The 23,103-nt window shown below is 42.6% G+C and overlaps 1 protein-coding gene across 6 annotated transcripts in view; it reads left to right on the forward strand.

Moving 5' to 3' along the window:
• The window catches only part of palmdb (palmdelphin b), a 68,548-nt gene extending 46,675 nt beyond the window's left edge, over positions 1 to 21,873 (forward strand). For 3 of the 6 annotated variants that reach the window (XM_051940018.1, XM_022198501.2, XM_051940020.1), the window contains 3 exons: positions 15,975 to 18,303; positions 18,404 to 18,495; positions 19,409 to 21,873. In XM_051940018.1, coding sequence (XP_051795978.1) covers positions 15,975 to 18,303; positions 18,404 to 18,495; positions 19,409 to 19,492 — 2,505 coding nt within the window. In that variant the 3' untranslated portion in view covers positions 19,493 to 21,873. Of the gene's footprint in view, positions 1 to 15,974; positions 18,304 to 18,403; positions 18,496 to 19,311 lie in introns of those variants that run through there. The other 3 variants (XM_051940019.1, XR_007938189.1, XM_051940022.1) reach the window with 3 other exon arrangements.
• Positions 21,874 to 23,103: the final 1,230 nt, after the last annotated feature.

Here is a 23,103-nt window from a genome sequence, read left to right on the forward strand (position 1 = left end):
AACAAGAGAATAAAATGAGCTTTTAAAAAAGTTGAACTAATAATTGCATCCACTTTCGCTCAGACTCTTGCAGCATTCTTTCCTCTGACTGAATGTGTAATTCAAACCTTTGGTTATGATTCAACACTGCCATAAAGCATGCTTACTTGAAGACGTGGCAGAGTTTTAGATGTTTCAGTGGGAGCTCCTTTACCCGAGTGTGTGATGGAGAGACACCACAGGTCCTTATTTCCACACACTCCCACACCAGAGCAAACAAACAAACAAACAAACAAACAAACAAACAAACAAATCATACATCTCTTTGGTACAATATCAACACTTTCTGTGAGTTGTGCAATATTAATTTTTCTGTCTCCACTAGAATAAATGCTATTTCATTAGTTCTTGGCTTACATACAGTTCGTGCAATAATTTAACTCTATCAGTATTTCTATTCGTTATAAAAATCTGGGCAATACCACTGATATGTGCAGCAATTGTTGTTCCAGTAGTCATTTTTAAAAATAATAATAATTATGTGTATTTTGGTTGGTAATTTATATACTTTATTCCTTAAATATTTGCACAATCTTTGCTGCTGTAACAATGCAAATTTCCTCACTGTGGGATTAATAAAGGGCAATCTTATCTCATCTCATCTCATCTCATCTCATCTCATCTCATCTCATCTCATCTCATCTCATCTTATCTCATCTCATCTTACCTTATCTGTGGGGATGCTGTAGTAAATTCATCCTTAAACACAGTCGATCCTTACTGCAGTGTAGATCCATGTGGAGGTTTAAGTCAAAGTAGCTCACCAATATTTCCAGTCTTGTCTCACTGATTGGACTCCAGGAGCTTGTATTTGTTCATACTTGTAACTCTGAAAAAGATCTGACCACATTTTTAGACAAGCGAATACAGAAATGCAGACAGCCAGGGAGTTAAGCCATCAAGCCTTTGAATTTACTGATAGATTTATTTTTTTCTTGTATGTATAACATCTATCTGCTATTTTCCATGCCACTTACATGCAGCACTGCTTCCCATCACATTTAACAATCTGCAGATGAGGTGGTGAGGGGAAGCGGGAGGACAAGGTGACAGCTGAGCATTGCAATAAGTGTCAGGCATGTTGATGGTTACCATGGTGCTCAGTGCGTTGCGTGTGGAGTGTTTAGTGCGTCTGTGCATGTGATTACTTGTGCACACTTGTGTGAGTTAAAGATTTCACTGGCAAACTAATGACTGTGACTGGCCAATTGTGGATGAAAAGAGAGAGAAAATCATTAATTTACTGCTCTATTAAAGTGACCGCTTAACTATGTTAATGACAAAGTCTCACAATCAGACACCTCCTTACGATAAGGTCATCAGGATAGCAAGATATTCTCTGCATTTTATTTACTTACAATGGAGAATGTGGACTGATGCATATAGGCTCGATGATTTCCAAAACAACTGACGACATTGTAAGCCGTTTCATTTGATGATAGTGTCACATGTTGGGGTTTGGAAGGGACAGAAAGGAAAAATTCAGTATGGCCTTTTAATTTTTGATATGTCATCCAGTAACCACCTGACTAAGGTCTCAAATGCAGGAAAATAAACTGAAAACTGAGTTGTAATTAGTAGAAAAAAGATGTTTTATACTGCTGTGAAATACTAGCCTGGGCAGCAGCACATTCTGGAGTGATTCAGTCTGCTCAAGTTAACTCACACAGTAAGATGAATATATTGATTTTTGAGTGATTCAATCATTGCTTCAAAAGCTACTGCAGCTCAGATACTGACTTTCTTTAGAAAGCTGCAGGGAGTTGATGCTAATTGTCCGCACTGGTTGTACTCTGCTTGGTCACATTATGCAGGAGCGGGGTTGACATGTAAGGAATGTGTCTGCTGTGACTGTTCCAAAGACAGATGTGTAGAAAGGTGGAAGGATTAGACACTTGGAGGAGAGTGGACAAATGCTGGCAATAATTAGTGTCTGGAGTCAGCAGCCATGGGTATCCTGTTAAATACTTTGCTTTAGGCCCTGGTGAGCTGCTGTCCCAAAGCTTGGCAGCAGGAGCACATGACCTCAGCTACAGAGGGATACAGATTCAACTGAGCTTTCCCTTTATCTGCCTAGCTGGTCAACAGTTAGTCACATAAAATTTGTCGTACAATTTGATGAATCCCTGTGGTATCCACAGCACATGTCTTCAGAGTAGACATGTCCAAACTCTTTAGAATGGCAGAAGATATGTATGTACACTAACATTCAAAAGTTTGGGGTCTTCAAAGCAATTCCATGCTTTCCATGTAAACTCCCACTTTTATCCATGTGCTAACATAACTGAACAAGGGTTTTCTAATCATCAATGAGCCTTTCAACACCATTAGCTAACACAATGTAGCATTAGAACACAGGAGTGATGGTTGCTGGAAATGTTCCTCTGTACCCCTATGGAGATATTCCATTAAAAATCAGCTGTTTCCAGCTACAATAGTCATTTACCACATTAACTATGTCTACACTGGACTGATCATTCATGTTCATTTAAAAACAATTGCTTTCCTTTCAAAAAATAAGGCCATTTCTAAGTAGCAATGTGTCTATTTAGACAGATACAGTTGTGAACAAAAGTTTGCATGGTTCAAATGCCATTTATATAAAGGCAGTCCTGAGTTTTCAGTGACTTCTATAACTCTGTCTTCTGTGATGGAATAACAGCTGAACGGCTGTCTTTGTCATAAATCACAATCATGCATTTTGGTTCTTTTTATAGGTCTTATAGAACTATCTCAAAATCTGCTAGGTCAAAAATTTACATACAAAAATTACTTTGTACCTCAACTATGTGACTTTGAATGTATCTTTGACCACTCCTCTTGAGAGAATTTATACAGTAAAATTACATTTAGTAAATGGTCTACACTTACACACTTTTACACATGTTTTCCATTCACACACCAATGGTGACAGAGCTGGCAATCCTGTTTCATTTGACCAGAATTCCAGCAAACTTTAGTCAAGCCTTAAAGTTCTATTTTATTCAAATTACCTATTATTATTATATTCCCTAAATCTATCTATCTATCCACCCATCCATCCATCCATCCATCATCCATCCATCCATCCATCCATCCATCCACCCCCCCCCCCCCTCTCTCTCTCCATATATATATATATATATATATATATATATGTATGTATGTATATTGGTGATATTAGTGGTGGGATGCAATTAAAAAATAATTACAGGCTTTGTAATTAATTAATCTCAATTAATCACATTTTTGTCACACAGCAATATTTGACACAATAAGTAATTATTTTCAATTCAAATAAATTTTGGTTGACAGTTGAAGCAATTATTAGACATATACGTGTGTGTAATTTAAAATTTATAAAATTAATACAATTTTAAAATGGGACATATAGAAAAAAAGTGATGCTGTGGTAGCCATGCTGGTTCAGTGTTCCTTCAATTCTGAATAAATCTCCAAAAATGTCACTAGCAAAGCACCCCAAACCATCACACCTCCTCCTCCATGCTTCATGGTGGAACCATGCATGTAGAGACCATCCATTCACTGTTTCTGGTCTCATAAAGACATGGTTGGTGGAAACAAAGACGTCAAATTTGGACCAAAGCACAGATCTCCACTGGTCTAATGTCCATTCCTGGTGTTTGTTGGACCAAACTAATCTCTTCTGCTTCTTGCTTTTCCTCAGTAGTGGTTTCTTAGCAGCTGTTTGACCATAAAGGTCTGATTGTTCAGTCTCCTCTGAACAGTTGATGTAGAGATGTGTCTGCTACTAGAACTCTGTGTGGCATTTATCTGTTCTCTAATCTGAGCTGCTGTTAAACTTGTGTTTTCTGAGGCTGGAGACTCAGATTAACTTCTCCTCAGCAGCAGAGGAGACTCTTGGTCTTCCTTTCCTGGGGTGCTCCTCATGTGAGCCAGTTTGGTTGTTGATTGTTTTTGTGACTGCACGCGGGGATACATTCAAATTTCTTGAAATTTTCCTGATCAACAGACCTTTATTTCTTAAAGTAATGATGGAATGCCGTTTCTCTTTACTAAGCTGATTGGTTCTTGGCATTGTATGGATTACTACAGTAGTCAAATAGGACTATTCACTGTGTACTAACCCTACGTCTGCACAACACAACTGATGGTCTCAAACATATTAAGAATGCAAGTAATTCCACAAACTGATTCTTGACAAGATGCACCTGTTAGTTCAAAACCATTTCAGGTGACGACCTCATAAAACTCATCCAGAGAATGCCAAGAGGGTGTAAAACTGTCATCAAAGCAAAAGGGGACTACTTCTATAGCTACTTCTATAACATGAACCATATTCTGGTTTGTTTACCTTTTTTTTCTTTACTACATAATTGCACGTGTTCTTTCATAGTTTTGATGTCTTCAGTATTACTCTACAATGTAGAAAATAATTTAAGTTAAAAAAAACATTGAATGAGAAGGTGCATCCAAACTTTTGACTGGCACTGTACATACCACAAATACACAGTATTTGCCATGTCACAGCACTTAACATAGTAAGATGCAGATGTTACAAATTTTAAACAGAGAACAGAGAACAGGCATATGGGTTCTGTAAAGCATCTTGAGACAATTTGACCTGTAATTTGTGCTATATAAATAAAACTGAATTGAATTGAATTAAATTGAATTGAATTAGAACCCAACAATCCAAAGTTCCCTTTGGATTCCCTATGACCAAGCAATCACTGCTGGTGGGAAAAAGCCAAAAAAAAAAAAAAAAAAAACCTCCATAACTAGGGAAGGAGAAAAATAAACCTCAAACAGAACCAGGCTCAGGCAAGGTGGCCATCTGCCTTAACTGTTTGGGATAAGAGTGGGAACAACGGGGTGAGGGGTAGCAGGAGGGGTTATTGTGGAGATAGCGGGATAGCAGATGGAGAGCAGACAAATAGAACAATGAATATTTTGGAGGTTGTGAAGACAGAAACTGCAGATCAGAGACATGTAGCTACAAATCTACAGACACCTGCAGAGAGACAAACACAAGACCTGGGGGGTAAACACAAAATTAGTGAATGTAATAGTGATATATAACAGTATGGAGAGAGTAGAGGAGATGAGCCCAGTGCATCCTGAGAATCCCCTGGCAGTCTGAACCTATAGCAGCATAACTGAGGAACAACTCAGGCTGTCCCGAGCAGTCCTAACTATAAGCTTTATCAAATATCTTTCTGACATGTCTGGAGTTTGACTCACTGATTGGTTTCATTCAGCTTCGCAGATAAATATAGCTGGGTGTCATCTGCACAACAGTGGAAATTAATACTGTGCCTCCTTCTAATATTGTCTAAAGGGAACATGTACAAAGTACATTGTATTGGTCCTAGCACAGAACCCAGTGGAACTCCATAAGTAACTCTGGTGTGAGGGGAAGAATCATCATTAACATGAAGAAACTGGAATCTCTCTGATAAATATTATTTAAACCAACTTAGTGAGGTTCCTTTAAGTCCAATATCGTGTTCTAATCTCTGTAATAAGATGCTGTAATCAACTGTATCAAATGCAGCCCTAGCATCCAGCAGAAAAGGTATAGAAACTAGAGTCCATTGTGTGAAGACGTTAGAAGATCATTGATGACTTGTGCTGTCTCTGTACTATGATGTATTCTAAATCCTGACTGGAACTCTTCAAACTAACTATTTCTATCCAGATCATAGTAATTGACTTGCAACAACTTTTTCAAGGAGTTTTTAAATAAAAATGAGATTGGATATGGATCTATAGTTGACTACAACAACTTGGTTCCAGAGTTGGCTTTTAGAAAGATGACTTTATTACAGCAACTTTAAAAGACTGCTGTACATATCCAGTTAGTAAAGAGAGGCTGATTATGTTTAATACTGCTGTGTTCATTAAAGGACAGACGTCCTTTTAAAGTCTAGTGGGGATGGGGTCTAACAGACATGTTGCCGATTTAGAAGTTACTATCACCGTGAGCCCTGAGACATTTACAGCAGAGAAGCAGTCCAAATATAAGTCTGGTTCTATGGATGCTTCCAGAGCTGTGAAGAGTTTTTACTATTTGTCAGCCTGGCTGCAGGACAGAAAGCAAACGTGATTGTTCTTGTTTTCCTCGATTAAAGATGAATAATCAGCAGTTCTTGTTCTACGAATCATTTTTTTCATATGTGATGAAACTGTCTTTCCAGGCTCAATGAAATTCTTCTGAATTTCTAGAACGCCACGTCCTTTAAAATGTGCAGTTGTTCACTATGCCATGGAGCTATTTTATTATATTGATTGCCTTCTTTTTCAGAAAGGCAACGGTCTTAATTGATGTACACAGTAAAGCTGCCGTCCTATCAACAAGATCATCCAACCTGTGTGGGACTAGCATTAGAGGAACTGTAGTTAATGTTTAAATCACCTTCACCTTTACCAGTCACAAATGCATCAATAAGTAGAATATAATAGACATTTTTCTGAAATGGAGTATTATGTATAATGGGTACTTAAATCTGTGGTATTTTAAGTATGTTTTGTTGCCATTGCTTTGGTACTTTTTCAAGTACGTTTAGTTGTAAAGTAAAAGCCTAGCAAGTTGTAAAAAGTATTACTACATTTTGGTTTTACTTACACACGTGGACAAAATTGTTCGTACCCCTCAGTTAAAGAAGGAAAAACCCACAATTCTCACTGAAATCACTTGAAACTCACAAAAGTAACAATACATAAAAAATTATTGAAAATTAAATAATCAAAAACAGCCATTACTTTTGAATTGTTGATTAACATAATTATTTAAAAAAACAAACTAATGAAACAGGCCTGGACAAAAATGATGGTACCTCTATAAAAGATTGAAAACTATTTGACCAGAGTGACATGATTAACTCAGGTGTGTCATTTAATTGACATCACAGGTGTTTCCAAACTCATAATCAGTCAGTCTGCCTATTTAAAGGGAGACAAGTAGTCACCCTGCTGTTTGGTGAAAAGGTGTGTACCACACTGAACATGGACAACAGAAAGCGAAGGAGAGAATTGTCCCAGGACATCCGAAAAAAAATTATAGACAAACATCTTAAAGGTAAAGGCTATAAGACCATCTCTAAACAGCTTGAAGTTCCTGTGACAACAGTGGCTCATATTATTCAGAAGTTCAAGACCCACGGGACAGTAGCCAACCTCCCTGGACGTGGCCGCAAGAGGAAAATTGATGACAAATTGAAGAGACGGATCGTATCCAAAGAGCCCAGAGCAACCTCCAAAGAAATTAAAGGTGAACTCCAAGGCCAAGGTACATCAGTGTCAGATCGCACCATTCGTCGTTGTTTGAGCCAAAGTGGACTTCATGGGAGACGACCAAGGAGGACACCACTGCTGAAAAAAACTCATAAAAAAGCCAGACTGGAATTTGCAAAAATGCATGTTGACAAGCCACAAAGCTTCTGGGAGAATGTCCTTTGGACAGATGAGACCAAACTGGAGCTTTTTGGTAAGGCACATCAACTCTATGTTCATAGACTCAAAAACCAAGCATACGAAGAAAAGAACACTGTCCCTACGGTGAAACATGGAGGAGGCTCAGTAATGTTTTGGGGCTGCTTTGCTGCATCTGGCACAGGGTGTCTTGAAAGTGTGCAAGGTACGATGAAATCTGAAGACTATCAAGGCATTCTGGAGAGAAATGTGCTGCCTAGTGTCAGAAAGCTTGGTCTCAGTCGCAGGTCATGGGTCTTCCAACAGGACAACGATCCAAAACACACAGCCAAAAACACCCAAGAATGGCTGAGAGAAAAGCGTTGGACTATTCTAAAGTGGCCTTCTATGAGCCCAGATCTGAATCCCATTGAACATATGTGGAAGGAGCTGAAACATGCCATTTGGAGAAGACACCCATCAAACCTGAGACAACTGGAGCTGTTTGCTCATGAGGAGTGGGCCAAAATACCTGTTGACAGCTGCAGAACGCTCATTGACAAATACAGAAATCGTTTAATTGCAGTGATTGCCTCAAAAGGTTGTGCAACAAAATATTAAGTTATGGGTACCATCATTTTTGTCCAGCCCTATTTCATTAGTTAGTTTTTTAAAATAATTATGTTAATCAACAATTCAAAAGTGATGGCTGATTTTGATGATTTAATTTTCAATAAATTTTTATTTATTGTTACTTTTGTGAGTTTCAAGTGATTTCAGTGAGAATTGTGGGTTTTTCCTTCTTTAACTGAGGGGTACCAACAATTTTGTCCACGTGTGTATATTAAGTACAATATACTCTGAGTGTTGCTTATGACCAGCTGAAAGTGCAAAGCTGCCAGCCACTGCCAGTGCCTCCAAAGTCTCTAAATTCAACATGGGCAGAGCTGAGCTCATGTCCATCACAGTCCTGTATTCACAGGATCACATTGGTGGATTCAGAGCAGGAAATTTCCCTTGTGAAGACAGTTTTCCTCTTGCAGATAGAGTTTTGTGTTCTGGAATCACATTCTGAGAACAATTAAATGTCAGGGCTCCTCCCTCTCCTGCTTGGCTCTCAGCCTAATTAGAGACGGCTGCGAGGGAGCGCAGCTGGCCGTGATCAACAATCGGCACAGCCTAAAAGCCTAGTTCTTCCCACAGCTCAAAGCTGGGCCATTGGCTGTGATTCCCCCGGGCCGTCCTCCAGAGCGGTCCCCCCAGCCTGTCCAGCTCTGGTCGGTCCAGTTCCCGGGCCGTCCTCCGGAGCGGTCCCTTCAGCCTGTCCGGCTCCTACCTGTCCAGCCCCGGCCTGCCCAGCCTCCGGGCCGTCCTCTGGAGCGACCCCTTCAGCCTGTCCGGCTCTAGCCTGTCCAGTCCCGGCCTGTCCAGCCTCCGGGTCGTCCTCCGGAGCGGTCCCTTCAGCCTGTCCGGAGGTGCACATTGGGGGGGGGGGTACTGTCAGGGCTCCTCCCTCTCCTGCTTGGCTCTCAGCCTAATTAGAGACGGCTGCGAGGGAGCGCAGCTGGCCGTGATCAACAATCGGCACAGCCTAAAAGCCTAGTTCTTCCCACAGCTCAAAGCTGGGCCATTGGCTGTGATTCCCCGTATGGATTACACTGCTGTCTGGACTTGTCAAACCCTGGATATTCTTCGCCTGCTCCGTCTTCCCCCTCTCACCCTGTAACCCTCATCTGTTCGTCTCCCTTCCTCCGCTCCGGCGTCTGCCTATGGTCTGCTCGCTCCTCAGTCTCCGCCAAATCCTCGCCACCAGCTTCCTCAGCCCATCTCCTCATCTCGTCTTCCAACTCCCCCCAGACTTTACGTGAGTCACCCTTCCCCTTAGTTTTAGTTCAGTCACGCTGCGGCTGTGAGCAGTCATCCTTAGTTTCCGTTTCAGTTCCCTGTTCTGTTTATTTTCCGTGCCTCTCTTATGGAGTGCCTTTTTGTTTTATTTTCTGTAGAATAAAATTATTATTAATTCACCTACCTGCCTGTCGCCTGCTGCTTGGAGTCACACCGCCCGTTTCATAACAGAATGGCCCAGCCACCCAAGAAGCCAGCAGGCAACCCAGATTATTTGGACCTGCCCATGTCCCCTATCGGCCCCTGGGACAGTTTTTTTTTTAAACTCCCAAGTCATATGAGTTTATGATGGCCCTGTATGACCTGCTGCAGGCATGGAAAAAGTCGACTGGGCAGGCTTATAAAGATGCAGCGGTTTCTATGGGACGCAGGATGGCTTTTGAGAAACCAGAGTTGGTTCCCTACCTTCCCAGCAACCTCCTGTGTTTCCTGCACACGCCAATTAGCCTGCCCAGCCTGCCCAGCCTGCTGCTCCATTCCTCGTCCCTGGTTCCTGCCCAGGAGAGGCCCCGTGCTGCCACCCTCCCGGATGAGGAGAGGCCCCATGCCGCCTCACTCCCTCCAGCTGAGGAGAGGCCCCGTGCTGCCTCACTCCCTCCGGCCTAGGACAGGCCCCGTGCTGCCTCACTCCCTCCGGCTGAGAAGAGGCCCCATACCGCCTCACTCCCTCCGTTTCCTGTGGGGCCCATCTCCCCGTCTTCGGTTCCTGTAGGGCCCATCACCCCGTCTTCGGTTCCTGTGGGGCCCATCGCCCTGTCTTCGGTTCCTGTGGGGCCCATCGCCCCGCCTTCTGTTCCTGTGGGGTCCATTGCCCCGCCTTCTGTCCTTGAGTGGCCCATCGCCCTGCCTCCTGTCCTTGAGGGGCCCATCGGCCCGCCTTCTGTCCCTGTGGGGGCCATCGGCCCGCCTTCAGTCCCTGTGGGGGCCATCGGCCCGCCTTCAGTCCCTGTGGGGGCCATCGGCCAGCCTTCGGTCCCTGTGGGGGCCATCGCCCCGTCTTCTGTCCATGTGGGGGCCATCACCCCGTCTCCGGCCCTTGTTGGCCCTGCAGCCTTGAAGAGACGTAAAACCTTCCTGGCGCCCGGTGAGAGGTGTAAAGCCTCCGCGGCACCCTTAAAGGAGCTAAAAGCTCCCACCGCATCCGTAAAGGAGCTAGAAGCTCCCCCTGCAGCGGAAAAGGAGCAAAAGGCTCCTCCTGCAGCATTTAAGGAGCAAAAGACTCCCTCTGCAGCCTTGAGGAAGCTAAAAACTTCCCCTGCAGCCTTGAGGAAGCAAAGAGCTTCCACAGCAGCTTTAAAGAGGTTTCCCGCCTCGCCTACAGCTTCAAAGAAGCTAAAAGCTTCTCCTGCAGCCTTAGAGAGGTTTCCCGCCTCTCCTGCGTTTTCAAAGAAGCTAAAAGCTTCTCCTGCAGCCTTGAAGAGGCGAAACGCCTCCTCTGCAGCTTTTAAGAGGCGAAACGCCTCCCTTGCAGTTTTGATGAGACTTCCCGCCTCCGCTGCAACTTTGAGACTTCCCGCCTCTTCTGCAGCCTTGAAGAGGCGAAACGCCTCCCCCAAGTCCTTGACGAGGCAAAACGCCTCCCCCGAGTCCTTGTTGAGGCATGATGCCTCCCCCGAGTCCTTGTTGAGGCATAATGCCTCCCCCGAGTCCTTGTTGAGGCAAAACGCCTCCCCCGAGTCCTTGATGAGGCAAAACGCCTTCTCGGCAGCCTTGAGGGGGCGTAACACTTCCTCGGCAGCCTGGAGGAGGCTTAAGGCCTTCCCGGCATCCTTGAGGTGGGATCATGTCCCCCCTGAACCCGTGAAGAGGCATAGCCCCTCCTCGGCAGCCTTGAGAGGGTATGACTCCTCCTCGGCACCATGGAGGAGGCGTAGCGCTTCCCCCCGAGCCCTGAGGAGGCATAACGCCTCCCTGAACCCTTGAGGGGACGTAGCGCCTCTTCGGCAGCCTTGAGGGGGCATTGTTTCTCCTCGGCAGCCTTGAGGAGGTGTAGCGCCTCCCCTCAACCCCAGAAGAGGCTTAGCGCCTCACTATCAGCCCTACGAAAGATGAACGCCACCTCTACACCAAGTGGCGTCCCTGCAGGGGCCACCCCAATTGGTTCCCCTGCAGCTGTGGCCTCCTTAACCCCGTGTCCAGTCCCGCTCCCCGAACGGTCCCCAATTCTCGGGTTAGTTCAGTCCTCTGCTTTTTGTTTTGTTCAGTCCCCAGTCTCTTCCCCCGAAGAATCCCCAGTTCTAGTCCTGTCCCCAGTCCCGAATCAAGCCCCGTCCCCAGTCCTCGTCGGTCCAGCTGCCGGTTCCCAGTCCGACCCCCGGAGGATTGTCTTCGGATTAACTGCCGCTTCCCAGCCCGGCCGCCAGAGGATCCCTGTCGGCTCAGCTGCCGGTTCCCAGTCCGGGCGTAGGAGGATTCTTTTTGGATTAACTGCCGGTTCCCAGCCCGGCCCCCGGAGGGTCCCCGTCGGCTCAGCTGCCGGTTCCCAGTCCGGCCTCCTGAGGATCTACGTCGGCCCGGTCATCAATTCCCTGTCCAGCCCCCGGGCCGTCCTCCGGAGCGGTCCCCCCAGCCTGTCCAGCTCTGGTCGGTCCAGTTCCCGGGCCGTCCTCCGGAGCGGTCCCTTCAGCCTGTCCGGCTCCTACCTGTCCAGCCCCGGCCTGCCCAGCCTCCGGGCCGTCCTCTGGAGCGACCCCTTCAGCCTGTCCGGCTCTAGCCTGTCCAGTCCCGGCCTGTCCAGCCTCCGGGTCGTCCTCCGGAGCGGTCCCTTCAGCCTGTCCGGAGGTGCACATTGGGGGGGGGGTGGTACTGTCAGGGCTCCTCCCTCTCCTGCTTGGCTCTCAGCCTAATTAGAGACGGCTGCGAGGGAGCGCAGCTGGCCGTGATCAACAATCGGCACAGCCTAAAAGCCTAGTTCTTCTCACAGCTCAAAGCTGGGCCATTGGCTGTGATTCCCCGTATGGATTACACTGCTGTCTGGACTTGTCAAACCCTGGATATTCTTCGCCTGCTCCGTCTTCCCCCTCTCACCCTGGAACCCTCATCTGTTCGTCTCCCTTCCTCCGCTCCGGCGTCTGCCTATGGTCTGCTCGCTCCTCAGTCTCCGCCAAATCCTCGCCACCAGCTTCCTCAGCCCATCTCCTCATCTCGTCTTCCAACTCCCCCCAGACTTTACGTGAGTCACCCTTCCCCTTAGTTTTAGTTCAGCCACGCTGCGGCTGTGAGCAGTCATCCTTAGTTTCCGTTTCAGTTCCCTGTTCTGTTTATTTTCCGTGCCTCCCTTATGGAGTGCCTTTTTGTTTTATTTTCTGTAGAATAAAATTATTATTAATTCACCTACCTGCCTGTCGCCTGCTGCTTGGGGTCACACCGCCCGTTTCATAACATTAAATGCCATATTCAAAGATTTGAGATTTGCCTGAGGTATTTTTATGCTGCAGTGTGAATTCTCCTCCACAAAGATGCAAATTATAGGATGGAGCATGCCTCTGAAGAATGGACTTCTACTCTCATGACTGTCTAATTGTGCTTTAGATACAACTGATCCAGTTTCTGCAAAGTGCTGGGAGTGTCAGGTAGTGCCCCTTTAAAAACCTTGAATCCAGTCATGACCTACTGCTGAGAAAAAAACTAATTTCACTTCTGACACTTTCAATTAGTTTGGATGCCATGGTTCCCGCGATCACAGTAGTTCCTAATGAGCAATGTTCTCCTGGAAACCTGAGGCACAACCATTTTTCTAACAGGTGAACAATGGCTGCAGGTTGATTTAGTTGAACAAGCCTCTGACAAATTTATCAAGTGTACATGAGTGGCATCTGAACGCTGCTTCAGGTGAATGACTCAATTCAAGGAAGTCAGACCTTTTGTACAAAGGAATTAACGTGGTCGATGCCACAAATTTGCTTTCGTTCAATTGCTGACATAGTAAAGAAGCAGAATTTAAAATATTTCTAATGTACTTCTAATGTCTTTTTGCATATCTGAACTTCTTGTGTTTTTAAATGTTTTTCAATCCTAAAACTTTATGACTTTATGTGACAGATGTCTGTTGTGGTTTCAGACATGGACCGCACTGTACATACATTTGCTTATGCAGATACTTTGTGTGACACTTTTTAATTGAAAAACTTGCATAATAAAGATTCAGTATTTGAATGCGTGTAGACCAAAACACAAGAGTATTAAGCATCAAATTTGTGCTTCAGTAGCAAAGCTTAGCAAAATTAATTATTGTCCATGGCTTTATGCTTGTAGCCGTTTTTAATGTTAAAATATGTAGTGAGCACTGCACTACTGTCATCATTCTCTAACTGTTCTCTTTCAGAGACATTTTGCTCAGAGGAGATAGAGGAGCAAATAAAGGTCCTCCAAATTCCTCTGTGCTTTAGAGTACCATCCAGATACAATGAACAAGCATCAACAAGTTCCTTCATTTAATGCCCGATGCACATTATTTTAATTCAGTCCCTCATACACCGTGCTGCTGTCTAAATACTAAAACATCAAATATCTAGAAAACAGTCATCAACAACTGCACAGTTTCTTCCTAACTTGCAATCATTAGGTAAAATTTACATTGGTTGACTGACAGTCACAGATGCAACACTGAGCTCAATGAGAAAACTAAATCTATAAAAGTGGTGTTTATATGGCTATGTGTGAGGACTGAACTATGTTTCACAGGAGACAGGTGATGTACGCCCTTGTATTAGTTGTGATAAAATAAAATGATAAAAAACTAAGATTGGTCTAAAACTGGTAAATGTGAGAAAAAAATCACTATCAGAAAAATCAAAGACTTAATCACTCTTGCAAATTTGATAAAGTAATGGTCACTTTCAACTTCTTTTAAATCCAAATTTCAACTCACAATATAGCCCAGATGGAAAACAGATCAAATATTGACTCAGATAAATTTCTCAGAAGGTTTACATGTTGCTGTGTTTTTACAGACATAGTTTCCCATAGTAAGCTGGGAGGAAAACAAGACATGCAGGGAACGTATGTTAAATTTAAGCTTGAAAAATAAATGTAGTCAGTGATGGTTTTCACATTCACTAGTTACGGTAATATTAATGACTGTGTGTGTGTGTGTGTGTGTGTGTGTGTGTGTGTGTGTGTGTGTGTGTGTGTGTGTGTTACAACCCTAGCTCGTTTGGGGAAAAGGGAAGTCACATAAAACTATTTGTTAATGGAATTGAAGATATTTATTAATAAAAGAATAAAATTGTGACAAACAAACAAACAAAAATAGAATGAGGCAATAACTAAATGAGAGCTGGGAACTAAAATACAAAGCGAAAACACAAAGAGACTCTAACCTAGAGTTTTGTCAAAAATAAATCCTAACAATCAAAATTAGCGTGTGTGACAAACAACGAATGAAAAAGACTAGTGCCTCCAAATATACAGAGTTTTCTACCATCTAACAATGTTTAACTATGCCGAGGCACATGAGCAAGGCTGGTTACAGCAACAAGCTCACTAGCTTCAGGCTTGCCGGCTTCTTATGCTGACCCATGCAGGCTCCTGATTGGCTGACTTCGGCTCAGGCCAGCTGTTCAAAATCAGACATCAGGCACAGGTGAGGAGGATCAGCTGCAGCGGCAACCTGAGAGTGTATAGAAAACACAGGCACACGCACACACACACACACACAAGCACACAAAGAGGAGGAGCCCAGAATACGGCGGCGCCCGTAACAGTGTGAGTGAGTGTGTGTGTGTGTGTGTGTGTGTGTGTGTGTGTGTGTGTGTGTGTGTGTGTGTGTGTTGTGTATAGGGATTGTGGGCTCAGCTAATCATCTTTCAGGGACATTCTGGCAGTGTGTGGGAGGCAGACCCAGTCCCGCAGTCTTACATAAGAGCAGCTATGCCTTCGAATTCAGCTTCTTTTGATGTTCTTCCTCTCTCTGCACATAACCCACTTAGGGAAACATTCATTCAGCCTCGCAGAGATCGTTTAAATGCCATCCATGGACACCTTTAGTGTGCTTATTGCACTTCAAGGAGATTTTCTGAAATCACATTGGTGTGATTACTTTCACAATAACACCGTGGAGTGTTACTGAAACAGTCCAGTGTTCTTGTCTGAGGTGCTGATGATGACAGTGAAGATGGTGATCATTTAGATGTTTTCAATGCAAAATCTTCAGTTTCTGGTTTGTTTGGATAACTCAAGTTTTTCTTCTCTATTCATTTCACAATAAATATACACATAATTAGGTTATGATGTGTAGATACTGTCATGGGTTGTGTTACAAAGACCATTTGTGTGTGCGTCCGGATGTCCTTAACACAACACACCCAAAATGCATACAGAAAACCTTGATAAAGGAATAAATTTAATTTTTCATTTTTGTTTCCATTTCTTTACATGAAAATATTATTTTTGGGTATTTGGCGTATATCACAAATGAAAGTGCAAAGCAATTCAGAAAAGGTAACTATATTTTACATACAAGATGACATTGGAAGAAGATTAAGGTTATGAAGACTGCAAATAATGCCAGTATTAGCACTAGTATTGACCCCTAAGCACAGAAGGATGAGGACATACAGCCATGCATTTAGTAAAGATACAAAAATGAATCGTTTTTAATAATTTTTCCATCCCAGAATACAAATGTCTCCTTTTCTTTTCACTTTTTTGCTCAGAAAGCTACACTGGCAGAGAGAGAGGCAGATGGAAAAGAACTAAACGAAGGTTGCAGCACAACTGAGAATCACTCCAACCCTGTCACCATGGAAACGACTGAACAATCAAGGCTGGTGATGAACTGTGAAGTGGATGTCACTGTGGCTGATTCACCTGAGCAGGGGAATGATTTCAGTGCTGCTGATGAGCAAGTTTGTATAGCAACAGCCCCATCAGATTCCCAGAGGGAAAATGAAACACTTAGCACTTTATTAACTGATGTACCAGCCACCACCTTTGGGACTGACCTCTCTGAGGCTGGTCTTTTAACCGAAATGTCAAGTCAGGTTCAAAATGAAGCTTTGATATTAGAGCCAGGGCATGAAGAGCTCAACAAGGAGTCCATCAGCTTACCTGTGTCTGACACACTCTCCAGTGCTGATAAGCTTTATGAAAATGAGGCCCATCAAAAGATGAAGGACATACCAGAACCAGATCCTGAACTAGAACAAGACCCCAAACCAGAGCAAGGGCCTGAGCCCAAGGAGGACACTAAGGTGGGGCTTTGCCCTGAGCAAGAGCAAGACTCTAAACCAGGGCAAGACCCGAAGCTAGAGCCGTACCCAGAGCCAGAGCAGTACCCTGGGCCAGAGCAAGACCCTGAGCAAGAGTATTACTCCGAGCCAGAGCAAGACCCTGAGCCAGAGCAAGACCCTGAGCCAGCACAAGACCCTGACCCAGCGCAAGACGCAGACCTAGAATTATACTCTGCACCTGATCAAGACCCTGAGCAAGAGCAATACTTTGAGCCAGAGCCTACGGCTGGTGATAATCTTAATCTTGTAGATGATGACTATCGCAATCTGGCAACACACAGAGATGAAAACCCAGATGCCCATGAATTCTTTTTTGACTCAGCAATAACAGAGGAGTCAATATTAGAGCAATGCATCAGAGAAGAGGCAATGTCAGATGTGTCCAATGAATCCTGCCATGACCCTGAACCGGATGAAATGGACGAATGCCTGAGAGTTGAGATTGCAGCAGCTTCATCAGATAGTGAAACAGATGAAAAATGGAGAACTATATTCTCTTCCTCAATAAATAAAGAGGATGATGACTCATATTTGGACAGTCTTCAGCTGAGTGCCCAGGAGCTGTTTGTGCAAAAAGTTGAGATAACAGACTTTGAAGGTCAAGACAACAACAACTTTGAGGAGGTCAGTTTTGCAGTCCCACAAGTGGAAGAAATTCTGGAACAACCGGAGGATATAATATCCTCTCCTGCCCCACTACAAGAGGTTAAATATAACCCTTTAGGCCTTCAAGGTCTTTCCAAAATATCTGAGGATGACAGTGAAAATGGCAGAGATGCTAATCATAACCACCAACAACACATCAATGCAGATACAACCAAGAAGCTACCTAAAGACTTCTGTGTGATACAGGAGACTAAAAGTGAGAATGTTAGTACAGAGCATGTGGACTTCCAGTTGGCTCGTAAACAATGGCGTGAAATGGAGGAACAAACCAGAAACAAGATTGTCTTGCCTGTGACCAAGCAGCAAAGCTTCCATGGCAGCCACAGCTTCATGTACACACCAGTGCGCAACATCGAAAGGACTCACAAGAAAGCACATGATCTGGAGAGCCTAAATCTGGTTGGGGATTATCCTCACACCCAATTCAGCCCTTGCTCAGAGGATTCTGGCCTGGATGATTCCAGTTACAGGTCCCCTTATGATGACTCAGAAACACTAGTTGAAAAGGAGATTCGCATATCAATGGAAAGGGAGGAAACCTTTAAAAGAGAGAGGGGCATCTCCAGGATGGGCAAATCAACTGATTGTGCTCCAACACGAAGTATCCCCAGATCCATAAGCACTCCACTGACACCATCATTCATTATTACCTCTTCACCCACCAAGGAACCACTGAAACATGAAGTGTCAGCAAACAATGTTATTATTCTTGACCCGAGCAATGATTACTCCTCCAGTCCCAGACATAGCAAAGACAACAAGGCAGTTCGTTCTGGTGAGTGGCGCTCAGAAGACAATAGCTCCAACCTTATCATCCTAGAGACATCTAATCTGATTATTCGCAGTGCCTCTGAGTTCTCCCTTAACAAAGCCTGTGAACAGCCCCAAGAAAAAATGTTCTTAAACAACCCGTTTTTCAAGTTGCGTTCAAGAAGCACAATATCACTGGTGGATGAAGAGATTAAGATGGTGAAGCAGAGAGAAGAAGAGCTGAAGAAGGAGAGGGCAAATCTCTATGGACAAGACATGTTCAGCAAAGAAAGGGTGTTGTCAAATCGTATGGACACTTTGGCATTTGATAATTCAGGTACTGTATGTAAGCAAATACTCACCATAGCATTTCCAACAATGTGGACATTTTTCCCCTGCTTGTGTAGCTAATAATGATTTTTTGTTTTTGTTCTTAGTTGACGTGCCAGTCAAGTGTAAGTCTTCTCCATCATCCCCAATGAAAACAGCCTACAGGATGGATCGTTCTGCTTTATCCTGTGATCACAGAGTAAGTTCTTGCTGAGACATTTCCTTTTTCCTATATTATATCCATCATATTTTGTATGACACCCAATGAAACCAATATTTTCATTACATATACCGGGCTTTGCAAAAGTTCTGTTACACGGTTTCATGATCTTTAGAGACGTTTACATGTCGGAGTGAAAAATTCCATTAAACAAACTGAAAGTTCTACCTTATAGGCAGGTGTCATTAACACAAATTTGTTCTCTGGGGAAGTTGTATCAAGATGGAAGTCAAAAGAGTTGAGATATCTGCTCTCCTTCATGCTGGCCACAACAAGTCTGACAGAGCCAAGCAGCTGAACATCAGCCAGATGACCGTCCACAGAGTCGCGGAGAGGCTCAAGAATGGTGAAGATCTTTCAGATGATCTTTCAAGAATGGTGAAGACCTGAAAGATCTTCACCATTCTTTAGCCTCTCCGCGACTCTGTGGACGGTCATCCGGCTGATGTTCAGCATGAAGGAGAGCAGATATCTCAACTCTTTTGACTTCCATCTTGATACAACTTCACCAGAGAAAAAAATTTGTATTAAGGACACCTGCCTATAAGGTAGAACTTTCAGTTTATTTAATGGAATTTTTCACACCGACATGTAAACGTCTCTAAAGATCATGAAACCGAGTGTAACAGAACTTTTGCAAAGCCCGGTATGTAACATTTAATTTGTATGCACCTGCTGTATTATGGGCACATTGCAATAATTTAAAAACAAGAAAAAACAAAAGACAAAGAAACAAAAAGGTTGTAATTGCAAGATTGCCAGTCAAAACTGACGTACTTATTATCCTACTTTTAGTCTAATAACCTGAGAGAGGAGGTGGAAATGAAGGAGGAGAAGGAGGAGATGAAGGAAATACTTTGAAAGCAGGTAAACAATCACTTGTCTCTCGCAGTTTCCAGAGGTCTACACAGGAGGAAGACGCAAGAGTGCCATGGCTCTGCGCTGGGAAGCTGGCGAGTTTACAAAAACTGACTGAAGAGGAGCAAGTCAGCTTTTTGCCATCTAACCACATCAGTTGTCAGTGTTATTTTCATTCAAGTTAGATACATTATTGCAATTGTTTGTTTCATGTTATGACATAACCTAAACTCTGCTTTTGTGATGCTTATGGCAAACAATCAAAATGCTTGTGGTCATACTAGTCTGCACAAAGTCCATTAGGAAGTACTAAACAAAGGGTTATACAGTGGGTATGAAAATTTATTTCTGGCCAGGCAGTGAACATTATTTTCATATGCCCACCTAGCGCTGGCATTTCCTTCACTTCTGAATGAACAGTCATAGCTGGAAGGCTGCTGGTTTCAGCTCTTACTAGACTATAACCTCAACTATTGTTAAAGTTGTAAAGGCATGTTTATTACAAGACTGATGAAGATAGTGCCAACAAGTATTTAAATGACATTACGAATAAGAAATGCTATTTTTTGACTATTTTCGACTATGATAAATAGCCATGCAACGGCCAACAGTAACACAGTCAGTAGAGACCAAGAGATATCAGCCTATATGTAATGTAATAATTTTCAATAATGGCATGCCACCTTGTAAATTACTCCTTGCCTATTGATGAACTGTCTGAAGAAGGTCAAAGCCAGAAGTACAGACGCTCAAAAAACTGTAAATGAAATAAAAAGATTTGGAAAAATTATTGTTGTAAAGAACAGTAATGCTACATATGCAGTACTCTCATGGCAAATGTACATCAAAATAGTTATTGGTTGCTGTAACCTTTAAACACAGTGAAATCTAATAACATAATTTAACAATGTTAACCTGGGCAAATGCAAAATGTCCTAGAACACCTGAGTTCATATTCTATCTCCAAGTGATGTAGTCAACATACACAGACCAAATTGCCAGTGAAAGCAATTGGACAGACCTGCAAACAATCAAAGCAATGAAAGTGTGTACAAAATGCATCGGTTCTGTACAGTCATTGTATCAAGCCAGCTCCGTATCAGAGAAACGTTTGTAATTGTTCTGGCATGGGCTGATCAAAACAAGAGGGGGGTCATTACATTCAGCCAGAGCAAACAAAGTGTGAACTTTTAGAGTCATCAGGTGCCTAGGTGATGTGAGTCAAACCCATCCAGTGGTCGATGAAGTTTTTGCTAATACTGTGTGTAGTGTGTCTTGCTCTTGTGCTGAAGTCTGCTTGATGTCACAAAGACCTTCTTATACATTGGCCTTACATGGAAGGCCCGTGGATTTTGTTGCCCATCCTGTTATGTGGCCAGTACAGATAGGAGGAATGATTGCAGGGACCAAGACCTTTCAACACATTTTCAACATATGACATGTGACTATTGTATTATTAAAGATTTGACAAAATATGAACGTATCTATTGTATAAAACCTCAGTTTTTCTGACAGTACTTGTTTTTTTTTTTTTTTGCTACGGTGTCTGAATGTTGCTGAAAAATGTATTGTAGAGTCCACTCTTTGCTATAAATGTAAAGCAAATTTGAAAACATTTTTGGTGTTACTGTATGTCTTTATATAGACAATGCTACACTGCTCATTGTATAAAGTAATTGCATTTTGGTACTATACTTTTTTGCTGTAACTTATATTTCAGGGTGAGCTGGATGGACATAAAATAGCACAATAAACTAGATATATAATACATATACATTTCATAGAATCAATGTAGTTCAGTCAAACACCTCTCACAGTGAATGACACTGAACTAGTTGTACATTATTGAGGACAATCTAAAAAGTACAGGCTGTTGTGAACAATTTAGTCACAGTGAATAAAACCAGAGGACCAGTGAGACTATGCCAATCATTGTCTGAAATCTTAACCAGTGCTATGAACATTCCAAATAACAAACTATGTCCACTATTGACAGCATCTTTTTTACTTGAAGATTTTAAATGAATCCTGAGCTACAGTGTACTAACATCCAGCATTTAACAGTTATTTCAGTAAATATCTAACAGAGATTTGTATGTCAATATCACTTTTTTCTAATTTACTGAATTCATTTAATGACCTCATGACCAAAATGAACAAGCACTGCTGATTTTAAATGTATATCATGTCTTACATAGCCTTGATATTTCCAGCTACTCTGAAAGCACATTACAAAAGCCTGGTACTTTCTTAACTTAGATTCCACTGACCTTTAACAGCTTTGTTTTACATCTTATGTTTGTATGCTTAACTGTTCAAGCCTAACTTACAAATCTCAAAGATTGCTTGCTGATGTTTAAACATTTTGTGATGAACCCCTGTTGTGGCTTTTGGGGTGTATTGGGCTCTTGACGATTTATTCCGCAGGGGCTTTTCACTGTGTGTTCCTCATGCAAGTATTGAAGAGATTCGCGCAACAATAAAAATGTATATTAGAAATGTTGGCTATATTTATTTATGTATGTGAACTGTTGTGCCAATTATCAGATTACTTGTGTTCAAAAATGACATTTAGCCTGTGAGCGGTTAATAAGGGAAGTTGCTTAATTGTCCTAAATGGAAATGGATCTCTTTCTTTTTAGTATGACAATAGACAAAGGATCTCAAAGTCTTTAAAACATTTTCTCTTGCTTCCTCTAGGTCAAAGAACAGTTTTCTGAACTGTTTTGAGTTTTGTCAGAAGAATTATATCATGTGGTAAAAGTTACATTAAGGATTGAGTCAAGAAAATGTAGTTAAATTTTAAAGGCAAATATATTAAGATGGTTAATTTTGCTGCAGTAAAAACTAACTTCTTTAAAATATCTGCTGTTGAATTACAAGACTGCCTGGACATTTTTTTCTTAGTTGATCAGCTGTGACAGACACTAACATTTTGGACAACAATACTAATGTTCACCTTTGTTTTTTATACTAAATACATTTTTTTAAATTGATATTTGTTATTTAGGGCTGCACAGTGGCGTAGTGGTTAGCACTTGTGCCTTGCAGCAAGAAGTTTACCGGCCTGGGATCTTTCTGCATGGAGTTTGCATGTTCTCCCTGTGCATGCGTGGGTTTTCTCCGGGTACTCCGGCTTCCTCCCACAGTCCAAAAATATGCTGAGGTTAATTAATTACTCTAAATTGTCCGTAGGTGTGAATGTGAGTGTGATTGTGTGTCTGTATATGTAGCCCTGTGACAGACTGGTGACCTGTCCAGGGTGTCCCCTGCCTTCACCCGAGTCAGAAGGGATAGACTCCAGCACCCCTGGATCACTCGCAACCCTAGTGAGGATAAAGCGGTATAGAGAAATGGATGGATATTTCTTATTTATAAATTACAATTAATTATATGAGTAATGGGCAAAACAACAAGTGGTCTTATTCAGCCCATGTAAAGTAGCTGTTTGTGATAAGACAAAACCATGGCAACAAGGCTAAGAACATATTTGGATATCACTACATACAGAGTTTATTTTTTTGGAGCAAAGAGTACAATATGAGGTGCACTTATTCAAACAGCTTTAAAGTACACTTTATTAGGTCCCCAGCAATGCATGCACCAAGTAAGTAGATTTAAATAAGGGTCAATATGTTATACATATGAGACTGGAAAGTAATTCAAGTGATGTATAATACAATACTATTAAATTAATAAAAGCATAATCTATAATAAAAGCATACTTTT

Source organism: Acanthochromis polyacanthus, chromosome 20, assembly GCF_021347895.1.
Source record: "Acanthochromis polyacanthus isolate Apoly-LR-REF ecotype Palm Island chromosome 20, KAUST_Apoly_ChrSc, whole genome shotgun sequence".
Taxonomy (NCBI): Eukaryota; Metazoa; Chordata; class Actinopteri; family Pomacentridae; genus Acanthochromis; species Acanthochromis polyacanthus.